Source organism: Quercus lobata, chromosome 1 (assembly GCF_001633185.2).
Source record: "Quercus lobata isolate SW786 chromosome 1, ValleyOak3.0 Primary Assembly, whole genome shotgun sequence".
NCBI classification, from domain to species: Eukaryota; Viridiplantae; Streptophyta; class Magnoliopsida; order Fagales; family Fagaceae; genus Quercus; species Quercus lobata.
This window is the reverse complement of record NC_044904.1, coordinates 8,688,121-8,699,490: the sequence shown is the minus strand read 5'-3', so window position 1 is coordinate 8,699,490 and position 11,370 is coordinate 8,688,121. Positions and strand designations below refer to the sequence as shown.

The window sequence follows — 11,370 nt, the reverse complement described above, 5'->3', positions numbered from 1 at the left end:
AAATTTAGTTCTTCAATCCACGCTCTACAAATTTATTGTTTAGGGTCGTTAACATTTGAGTCCAATCCGGTTTTGGGATCAATACAATTTCAGTCCCTACAATGGCTATGCTACGGACTAATTTTACATCAAGAGTGAATGAAGATAAATAATTAAAGTAAAGAGTATTGTATGAGAGAGTGAATTCAATAATACTCCTAAATACTTGAGAGATTTTGGGCCAAAGAAAGGTGTTTCTTTTGGTGGAGCTTTGAGCTCAACCACTTATGTAGAGTTGGTTCAAGTTACACAACGAACTGTTGGGCTGTTATATCCTGGAGGGAACAAGTCAGAAGTGAATTTATGCTGCATCGGTTTCTAAGCTTTACCAACCGCAGAGGGCTTAAATCTCCTTAAAGAGAGCGAGATTTCCGTGCCTCAGTCCGACATTGTTTGTTTATATTTATATTTTTATTGTAATTAAAATATTATTTTATTGGTAATTTCTCTAACATGTATCATCACACTACTAGCTATATCAGGGATTGAAAGATGTATAAATATCATTGGACAAACACATAAACCTTAAATTGGGATGAAGGGAAAGTTTTGACATTAAACCAAAAAAATAAAAAGCCATTGATCACATGATTAGTGCGTGTGATGAGGCTAGTATTACATGATTATTATCCATTTTTTGCATTGCTTCTAATTTGATTGTTAATTGTTTGATTTTGAGAAATCAATATAATTTCCTGTCATAGGCTTGTAAGAACACTCACATAGTGGGTGTATATAGAAAAATATCTCAAATTTACATATTTTTGCTCAAAAACTACCCATATCAGTTTATCTATAATACTGTATTTACATTTTTGCTGCAGTAACCGTGTAAATATATATAGCGATTGTAGCTTTGTATTTTATTTACAAATTTTTTTTTCTCTCACCTCTCCCATAAGATTCTCTCTCTTCCCTTGACTCTATTCATTCACTATCTTCTCTTGAATCCCAGCAACGTGCCTTGTACATTCATATCCCAAACTAATCAAACACATATACAAAATCAGTATGAACCATCAAACCTAGATTGCAAAGAAGAAGAAGAAGAACAAGCAAAGTATCAGCAACGACTAAGAGAGAGGTGAGAGGCCAGAGAAGTGAGCGTTTGTGGGTTTGGGATGATAATAATAATAATAATAATAAAAATAATAATAATAATGATTATTTAAATAAAATAGAGTGTATAATAAATAATTTGTTGACGGTGTTTTTGGGAAGTGATTGTGTAAAATAGAAAAGTAAATTTTTTTACAAAAATAGATAAAATTTTACACAAATTGATGTGAATGCTCTAAGTATTTCAAACTTATTTGCAAGGATACTTTTTCATGAAATCCAAAGAAAATGATCAAAATATACTTTTATTCTCTCCAAAGTCCAAACCATAACTTTCATATTTTTCCCAAGAAAATATATATATACATAAACTTTTTTTTTTTAAGCTATAAAAAAAAAAAAGACTTGATCCATATGTACTTTCCTATATATTTTTCTTTAAATAAGTATTTTAACATGGCTATAAATTGAAGAAAATATTATCTATGTCATCGACTGTAAGATACATAGACATGCCACATAGGACAGCAGTATATTGGCAACGTGGACAAATTCCAAACATGAAACATTGAACCATTGCCACTGTCCTTAACCTCTAAAAACTACCCATTGAACAACCATTGTAAACCATTCATGTGAGCTCTCTCTCACTCTCAGTTTCATTACACTTACACACTCACTCCTCGTCCTCGGTCGGGACTCTTGTATTTTCTCTCTTTATCAAAAGCTATATGGCAAGCACTACTACTACTGCTTCCTCTACACTGCCATTGTCAAAACCAGATTTTCCAGTTCTGTCTTCTCCAAGAAACAAGAAGCTGATTGTATGCAGAACCCATCTCCAACAATATCCAACTCTTCGCAGAATTTCTAATCTTCATCGGTTTAATTCAAATGGGTTTGTGGCATTTTCTCGTTTGAATGATCAGATTGAAGAGAATGGCCTTTCCACTCAGGACATGGTATCGAACAATGACCCCGGGATTGAAGTTCAAAGCCGGTAATGGGTTTTCAATCTTTGTTCTTTTTAAAGTTTCTTTGGTTATTAGGTTATGTTTGTTTTCCAAGAAACTTAGTGAAAAAGAAAGTTCAAAGACTTGAGTTCATATGTTTGTTCTGCCCAGACCAAAAAAGAAGAAACTAGTTGATTATGTGCGTGTGTGTGTGTATTTTAACTGTAGAAATTTTTTTTGAATGTGATTATGAGTTAGTTGTGCCACATTGTGGTCAATTTGTTGAATGAGTGTTTCTGATTTAATGTACAATTAGTGTTTGACTTCTTTTGATGTTTTAGTTATTTCCTAGGAAGCATGTATGCTCATTAAGAGTGTCATACCCGTGCCATATCCGTGTCTTACTTGTGCCATACCGGTGTCGTACTAGCTGTTTCATGTTATAATTTTCAAAAATTGCTTGGTCACTGTCATAACCGTGTCCGTGCTTCCTAGGTTATTTCTATTTTGATGCTCTTTAAAATGGGAATTACAGTGTTGTGTTAATCAGCCATCCTGTTCTTCCTAACTGATGAATGTTACTTAAAGGAAAACATGAATATCTACCTCTTTCAGACTTTACCCTCTTGCTCTTTCAACAAGCACTCTTTTATACCATTGCAGTCATTAATCTTCATTGTAAAGGACTAATTTTGTTAGTCAACTTTTCATTTTTTTTTTCCCTGATGGTGATGACACAAGTACTTTAGGAATGGCTGAATGGGTGCATTTCTTACTTTATCATATCTTCTATTACAATCCATCCATCTCAACATCCTCAATTGCAAATTTTTGTTTCTTATGTTAAAGAGAAAGATGTAGAGGACTAAGACAGAAAAACACATAGGACCTTAAATAAATGAGGCTTCTTGCTTTGTCAAATTCTCAAATGTTTTTGTGATACTTTTTAGGAAGTCACCAGTCATGTTCTACAACAATTTAGGCTGAATTCCTTCCTCTTTACGGTCATGACAATGCCCTTGTTTTTTGTTTTAGCATTCCAATTGTTTTAAGTAGCTACCAGCAAAGGGGGTTTTGCGCCCAGCTTATTTTAAAATTCAAATCTCTGTTTTGCCTTTTTTTTAGATCACTAGGCTGACAATTCTGTCTTGTCGACATTGCATGAGTTGAGCCCCTTCTAGTATTTTCCATTCCATCGTTAAGAAAACCATGTCTGTGTAGGTGAGTCCTAGATTGGAGATTTTCTCATCTTCAAATTTGTAACTATATGCCAGTAGGTGTGAAAGTGATTACGAACTTTGGTATGAGAACAAGTTTCTGTCAAACCAGAGCAAGACATGGTTTATGTCATTCGATGATTGTAAAATAAATATTAATCTTGGTCTATATGATCTGACATCAACACACGTCTAGTAACACAAAATATCTTGACCTTTTTATTTTCAATAGGCCATAAATGTTACCTTTTTAATATTGGATTTTCTGAAGATGACCCAACCACTTAGATACCTCTTGGTTGGTGACTCCTGTATAGAAAGAATTATGGCTGTTTGATTGTCCTATTTATTCTAGATGCTGGAAAATTTCACTTTGATGAAGAGTGTAATTTTGGTTTGGGAAATGAGCCTAATATCAAACTTCCAGTGGTTCTATCTATTAAAGACTTTGGATTGTTTCCCATTTCAAATATTTCTATGATGGGTCAATATGCCTCAATCAAAATAATGTGGAGATATAGTACGCTTAATTAGAGTCCCCTTGTGTTTGCCCTTCCCCAGGGAATATAAGAGTTCATAGATTTTTCCATAAAATTGCCATTATCCACCTTATATTCTTCTATTTCCTGCTTCTTTTAAATTACTATTATACAATCTATAGGTCTATATGAGGGTGTGTGTGTGCGCGCACATTTTTTTTTTAATGATTTTAAATGAAAAATGTGGAAGAAAATGGTGGTTGACAACATTCAGAGCTCTATTAACTTTTTTGCATTGGTAATTTGTTCCCATGAATTGGGTCTTTATTCTGTATCTTGTTTTGTTTTTTTGTTTTTTGTTTTATTTTTGTTATCATTGGATTCAACCAACATGTTTTTCTTAATGTGTGATGGTTTATCTTCTTGTCTTGTAGCATATGGAACTGGAGGGGTTATTCTATTCGCTATCAGTATTCTGGGAACAGTGGCCCTGCGTTAGTTTTAGTTCATGGTTTTGGAGCAAACAGGTCTACATCAATTACATTTTGCTTCTCATTAGCAGACACGTAATTGCTATAGGTATCAAATGCACAAATAGCCAAACGCTTTCTTGCTTCATAAAAATTCATGTACTAATTGCATGCATGGTATGGTACTTGAACTTTGGTTTAAACTAGGGACTATGCAGGTGGGACAAGTTGCACACAAGGTTAAATTTCAAACGGTTGAAGTATATTCCTATATGGTTGTATGGTAAATCTTTGGTGTCAGCTAATATGATAGTGGATAATATTGTGAAGTTTGTTCATTGCAGAAGTTTGAACCACAGAAGGGCCTCATTTAATTGTAAAACTGTGTTTCATATTGATAATCTCTTTGTCTGCTCTTATTCTGCAATACAGCATTGCAGGGAAACATTTGGTATAAATTACATGCAGAAAAAAAACTGCAATTAGCTGGTCCGTATTTTTCCTTTGTTTTATGCACAAGAAACGACCAATTCTCCAATCAGTGACTATGAAATCAAAATGTAAACAGAGTTTTATGATCGTGGTTAAGATCATCCAGGTTGACTACAGTACTGATGGTCCCTGATATGCTTGGAATTAGGTGTCACATGTGCCATGTAATAATCAAAATGTTCATGTAAAGTCCACATTAGAACAATTAAATGGATAAAATATATATCTACATTGAAAAGATGAATCAGGTCTTGATTAATAATACCAGGTCAAGTTGAATTCATGAGAGTGACCTAGTATGCATAATTTTACACCTTTCTTTACAAGCACATTGCAGAGTGGCCTAGATCAATAGGAAAAGTACAAGATAAATAGTTATACATTATGTGATCAGCCAGTAGCTGATCAGCCATTAGCATTACAGAATAAAAAATATATAAAACTGATTTATATATCCAAGGAACTGTGAGCAGTCTCAATTTCTCTTGCAGGGTTTTGGTCACAATCTAAAAGCTTGAACCTGATTTTTTTATCTTTATATTTCTTTTAATTTATAATGTTGAAAGATTTGCATGCCTAGCTTCTCAAGGTTTATGCATGTTTCAATATAAGAACTGTTGATTTCTTAAAAGTTTTGTTCTCCAGTATCTGTGATTCTGTACTTGAAGTGTCTGTTAGTACTTGTGACTCAGTTGTGGCTGGTTGCAGTGATCATTGGAGGAAAAATATTCCCGTTCTGGCAAAATCACATAGGGTATACTCAATTGATCTTATTGGTTATGGATATTCGGATAAACCAAATCCTCGTCAATTTGGAGACAACCTCTTCTATACATTTGAAACATGGGCCACCCAACTAAATGAGTTTTGCATAGATGTGATTAAGGATGAAGCATTCTTTATTTGCAATTCCATTGGAGGTGACCACCTTTTGAATGTTTTGGCTCATGTTAATTAATCCTTCACTCTAAGCTTTAATGTTTAACCAATCTATGCATGTTTTTATTGTGAATCCTTTTGTTTTCTTTTTTTAGCAGCTGTACACACCATCTTTAGGCAGTATGCTATTGTAGAATTAAATTTAGATTTTATGACTTTTATTCAATTATAAGAACCACAAGAACAGCATTTACTTCACAACTGATTTTTGGTCAGCGAGAATCATATTTCAGTTTATTTTATTATGGTTCAATGCCTTTCCATTTCATCATATATTGGTACCACTTCTTGGGTCTTAAAGCAAGTTTTCATAATGCATGGCTCTGCTATACATGTTCTGTGTTTTGCATATTAATAAATAGTACTCCCAATATTTCCAGGAACATTTAATAAAAGGGTGTAAATCATCTCTGACTTTTTGGGTTGATTTAGACAAACTTGGAATCAAGTTGGCTTACAAACTCTCAAGCCAGGAACTTGGTATCCCTGCCATCCTTGTGATGCCATTGGAAATTGTATGACAAAAGTGTTAATTTAAATTCTGAACAATCTTGCCTGTTCTGGCTAGACTTTGGTCATACAGTACTTAGACTTTCATCTCTTGTAGCATTTGATAAATGCATATTTTCTTTTTCTTTCTTGTCATGTTCATATGTGTTTTCAGATTTGGTTTATAAGATAGTCTCTAATCATTTAGTGTTATGCATGCCTGTGTGCTGTGCTTTCCTGCCTCTCTTGTTTTGTTCATACTTGCTGCTTAGAATTATATTTTAAAACATATTTATATTTGATCTGTATATCAGGCAACCAGAAGGATCATCTTCTTGACCTGTGTAGGATTTTTTCCTTTTTGGGAAGATACTGCTGCAAAATATGCTCTCTGTGACCTTCACAGCAGTTTCTGTAATGCTTGTCTTCAAAGACAATAGGATACAAGTATTTCCATCAAAATGATGGCCACCCCATTCAAATCATTGATATGTTTCTTCAGTGCTACTTTCTAGGAAAACTAGTGAAGCCTTAGATATCAAACAGTTCTTTAATTCACAATTTTAAGGTTGATCACATGATACCGTTAAAGAATCTTCTTTTTCTGGTCTTTATGTAGGGCTTGTTGGTCTTCAGGCAGCAGTTATGGCACCACAGATCTGCAAAGGCATTATCCTTTTAAACATATCTCTTCGTATGCTTCATATTAAGAAGCAGCCCTGGTTTGGAAAACCTTTAATTAGATCATTCCAGAATTTGCTGAGGTAAGTATTTGACCCAATAGCTCCCTTGTATGAGCTTTTAGAGTTCTAAGGTTGCATATGTAGGCTTTATGATAGTTGTGCTGTTTTGCCAGGAATACTGCTCTGGGCAAATATTTCTACAAAAGTGTTGCCACTCCAGACTCTGTGAGGGGTATTCTTTGCCAGGTATTCCTATATATCAAATTGGTATTTCTCACATAGTCATCAGTGCTAAATTAGCACTGATGACTACTAATGGTATCAAGGGCTGATTTGAATTATGATTTAGGACCAATTTATAGTAGTTCAACAAAACAAAGTTTCACCAAAATTTTATTAGGTTTACAATTTGTCTTAGACCTTTCTTTGTGTAATCCAAGACATCACTTATAATTATGCACAAATGCTTTCAAATGTTGAGAATGGAATTCTCCAGAAGGATAAATTATCCTTCTCCTTTTTGCTTTTTTTTTTTCATCTTCTCATCCAAAAGAATACATACTCTTCCCAGAATTTTCACCACGGTGGTATTTCTAAATCTTCTACTTTTTCCTTCCTCTTTTCTTTCAACTTCTAGACTTTGTCTCCCACACAAAATTTTAATCTGTAGTTATTTATGATTATTTTGCAATGGAGTAGGTGCATTGAAATGGTGTGTTAGTAATTGGGTTGGTTTGACCCAACCAATGATCCATGACCCATAGTTAACTTGGCAAAAGCCGTAAAACTAGGATTGTAATACACATTCCATGGGCTAAGTTGAGTTTGAGATTTTCTATTTTGAAATCATGAGTCTTCCTTGGAAGATGTGTTGGCCTGTGATGTGATCAAGATTTTAGGTTATAGATTGAACTGAAATTACTATTTGAAAAATGATTGATTCTGAATCTAATCCCATATGCATTAGATCTTTAAAAAGTAAGCTTGGATTTAATTTATCGATGCCATCCAATTTGATCTGATTAAGGTACATGCTCGTTTTATTCCCAGTTGAATGACTGTTATAGATTCCTTATCACAAAAAGTGGAGAAGTTTACACCTCTTCCCTTTTTACATACACAAGTAAAACGCTTTAATGCATAATGGTGGAAAAGTGGAGCAAGTACTAGACTAGTTGGCAAGCTTGTCTATGCATATAAATTGATGTGTCAAGTGTATGTATGGGAAAAGACAAAATATTCTATGAGTGGGACCTGCTTGACTATGTTGTCTTTGAGTTACATATTCTCTGTATTTCTTGCCTAATAAAAAGCATCCTTGAAAATCGAACCTTAAATCATTTAAAAGTTACAGTGAGATTTCATTTCTGGAGTTGCGGTGCTTGATTTACTGAACTATTCAAGTCAAAAGTGTTAGTCTAGAGAGAAAAGGTTTACAAGTTGTCATAGACTGACAATTGACGGTAGGAAGTGCAGTGAATCTGTGCACACTAGGGAATGTAAACGTTTTACAACACCTATTCTAACTAGTTTGTAGAGAAAGTATCTTGTGAGACGGTTTATGTACCACCCACCTCACATTTGGTGGGCCACACACACTTGTGGGAGCCATATATTGAAGGGGGCAGTGTATATGCTGGTCTCACAAGATAATTTTTCCTAAATGAAAATAATGAATACAGTTCTACCATTGTTGCTGTCGATTGCTTATGATGAATAATGGATATCATTTCAGTGTTACCATGACACCTCCCAAGTGACAGAGGAACTAGTTCAGAAAATACTTAATCCAGGACTAGAACCTGGTGCTGCTGATGTGTTTCTTGAGTTTATTTGCTACTCGGCTGGCCCTCTTCCTGAGGAACTTCTGCCTCAAGTAAAGGTCAGGTTGAAGATAATTTTTTATTTTTTATTTATAATATGAGATTGAAATCCTACTCTAGCCTTATTTAAGTATATATGTGTGAAACTTCCTCCTACATTCCTACTAATCCAAGTATTGAGAGCAGCCACTTTATAACAACCCCCCCCCCAAAAAAAAAAGAAAAAAGAAAACAACAACGGCAATGTTGTGTGTACAATTTTTTTTGGTTGCTTTGAGGGAACCAACTACCAAGGTCATTAGTTTGATAAATTGGACTGCCTTGAAAGAGTCCAAACCTCCAAAGTGAAATTTTCATTCAATAACAATATTTTTCAGCCTCCTTTATTATTCAACATTAAGCCATATAAATAGATGGCTTTACAAGATAAATGTAAATTAAAATTCAAAAGAAATCCAATCTTTATCTACTACAAGTAGATGAGATCTTACAATTTATCTCACCCTTCTCTATTTACCCAACCATTAAAATGACAAAAAGTCATAAGATAAAAGGCATGTGGGTAATTTGTTGATTGCAAATTACCCACCCTTCTAGCATCCCATTTAATGGGATAGAGTTTTACTCCAAACTAGTTTTGAGGAATATTCTCTAATCCATGCAATTTGTATGACCATCAATGTTTATTTGGTTCAATAAGTAATCTAAATTCAGAACAAGCCACAAATCATGTAACTGAAAGTACATATGAATAGGTAATTTCAATTGTCCTGTAATGATTTGGAGGAAATTCTATCCACTTAATGGTAATAGCACTAGGTAATGACCCCTCTTTTTTCTTCATTACAGTGTCCTATTTTAATAGCATGGGGTGACAAGGATCCATGGGAACCCCTTGAGCTTGGAAGAAACTATGAGAATTTTGATTCTGTTGAAGACTTCATTGTCCTCCCCAATGTTGGGCACTGCCCCCAGGTTCCCCCCCCCCTCTCTCTCTCTCTCTCTCTCTCTCTCTCTCTCACACACACACACACACACACACACACACAAACCCCACCAGGCCACCACCCACCCAGGTACATGTGGAGGCATTGATTTGGTAGTGTTTTTATGTGACAATAATTAGTATTTTACACCTTTTTTGGGGGTTAATTATGGAAAAAGTTTACCTCCAAACTAATTTAGAGGAAAATTTCTCCAACCCATGTGGCAATTGATAAAACCATCTACATGTACTTTTAGTCATATGACATATTTAATAAGTCATGTGACTTTTTTAAATAATACACGTGGATGGTTTTATTAATTGCCACGTAACAAATTGAATAAGATTACTTCAAACCAATTTGGAGGAAAACTTTGTCTACTATTTATATACTTATATTGATTTATTTTTGGTTTCAAAATGTAGCTCCTGCAAAACTTGTAAGATAGTAAGGATTATAATATAAATTTTATAAATGATTAAAAAAAAGTAGTTTTTAAAAGTTCTGAATCTCCTAGGAAACATAAATAAAATTGAAATGAACCCAAAGTTTTGATATGTAGGGGCTGTTAGGCTCTTAACAGAACTTCCTATGCACATGCTATCATTTTGGTTCCAAAGCACTGGTTTCTGGTGTTCCATCAATGCAAAATCATTCATTAATCAATTGTGGAAACAAATTTTCTTTTCCCTGTCCATACTATAAATATAGTTGCTCATTATTGACCAAATTTTTATATGAACTATAGAATATGTTTGATGATAATAACTTTTTGACTTCAATAATTTGTTGATTGCAATAAAGGATGAAGCACCTCACCTTGTGAATCCACTTGTCGAGTCATTTGTTGCACGCCATGCTACACCATCAACATCAACTAGTGTCTCCACAACTATCTGATCCAGTGGCATCTCAGGTTGTTGCTGTTCCTTCTTAGTGCGTCTCAAAAAATTTTATGGCCTATCCTTTCCCAAAGGCAGTACTGCTGGTCGTCAAGTTCCACATTAATTCACTTTTGAACTACAGTCTACAGTCATGTTCAAACGTGGGGTTACAGCACTACTTGATTTGATGCATGAAATTTGTGGCATTTCATTCATCCAAACTTTTAAAATGCTTTGGCTCGGACCACATTTGTTATATATCTTCAAATTCTAAACCTTCCTAGACTATCTGTAATTATATGTCTAAGTTTTGTATAAGCACACTTGTTTATAATTAAATGCATCAAATTTACTGGTTGGTTTGGTTTATAGTCATCCCATTTCCCAGGATTGATTGAGACTAAAAGACAGTCACAGTGCCATTGATATAGGTGCATCTTCTCATGATTAACTTGGTTATGGTGGAGGGACCCTTCAATTATTGAAAGTCGTGTCAAATTTGGCTAAGGAAAGCAAATTGAACTTGTCCATTTTACGTGAATCACTTCTTTTAACTCTTTAGGCCTATTTGAAAGGATATGTGTCTATTCAGCAAGCAATTATGAGCATGCAGAAAATTGACAAGTTTGGTGACCATGCACATGACACATAAATAGATAGTTTGTGATCTCAAGGACATGAATCTGTGATAAATACAATACCTATGAACCAGAAAAATAAAAGGACCTGTTGGCTGGCCTGGCAAGCAAGAAGTTTTCAGTGCCTAATTTCCTATGGAAGAGAAAATAAAATATACAATAGGTTCACATCTTAGCAGCTGTGTATGTGACTGGTTGAGATATGCATAGAATTTATAT

General features: G+C 34.3%; 1 protein-coding gene across 3 annotated transcripts; it reads left to right on the top strand.

The window, feature by feature from the left end:
• The first annotated feature begins 1,657 nt into the window (after positions 1-1,657).
• On the top strand, positions 1,658-10,876 carry LOC115977385 (uncharacterized hydrolase YugF). Of its 3 annotated transcripts, XM_031099215.1 has the most exons (9): positions 1,660-2,098; positions 4,182-4,274; positions 5,418-5,629; positions 6,452-6,481; positions 6,757-6,901; positions 6,994-7,066; positions 8,556-8,702; positions 9,493-9,618; positions 10,434-10,876. In XM_031099215.1, exons 1-9 carry the CDS (start codon positions 1,830-1,832, stop codon positions 10,527-10,529), a joined length of 1,191 nt encoding a protein of 396 aa, XP_030955075.1. In that variant the 5' UTR covers positions 1,660-1,829; the 3' UTR covers positions 10,530-10,876. The 3 variants fall into 3 exon arrangements, with proteins under 3 accessions (XP_030955086.1, XP_030955075.1, XP_030955081.1); XM_031099226.1 differs by lacking the exon at positions 9,493-9,618 and having other exon boundaries at positions 1,658-2,098; XM_031099221.1 differs by lacking the exon at positions 6,452-6,481 and having other exon boundaries at positions 1,662-2,098.
• Positions 10,877-11,370: the final 494 nt, after the last annotated feature.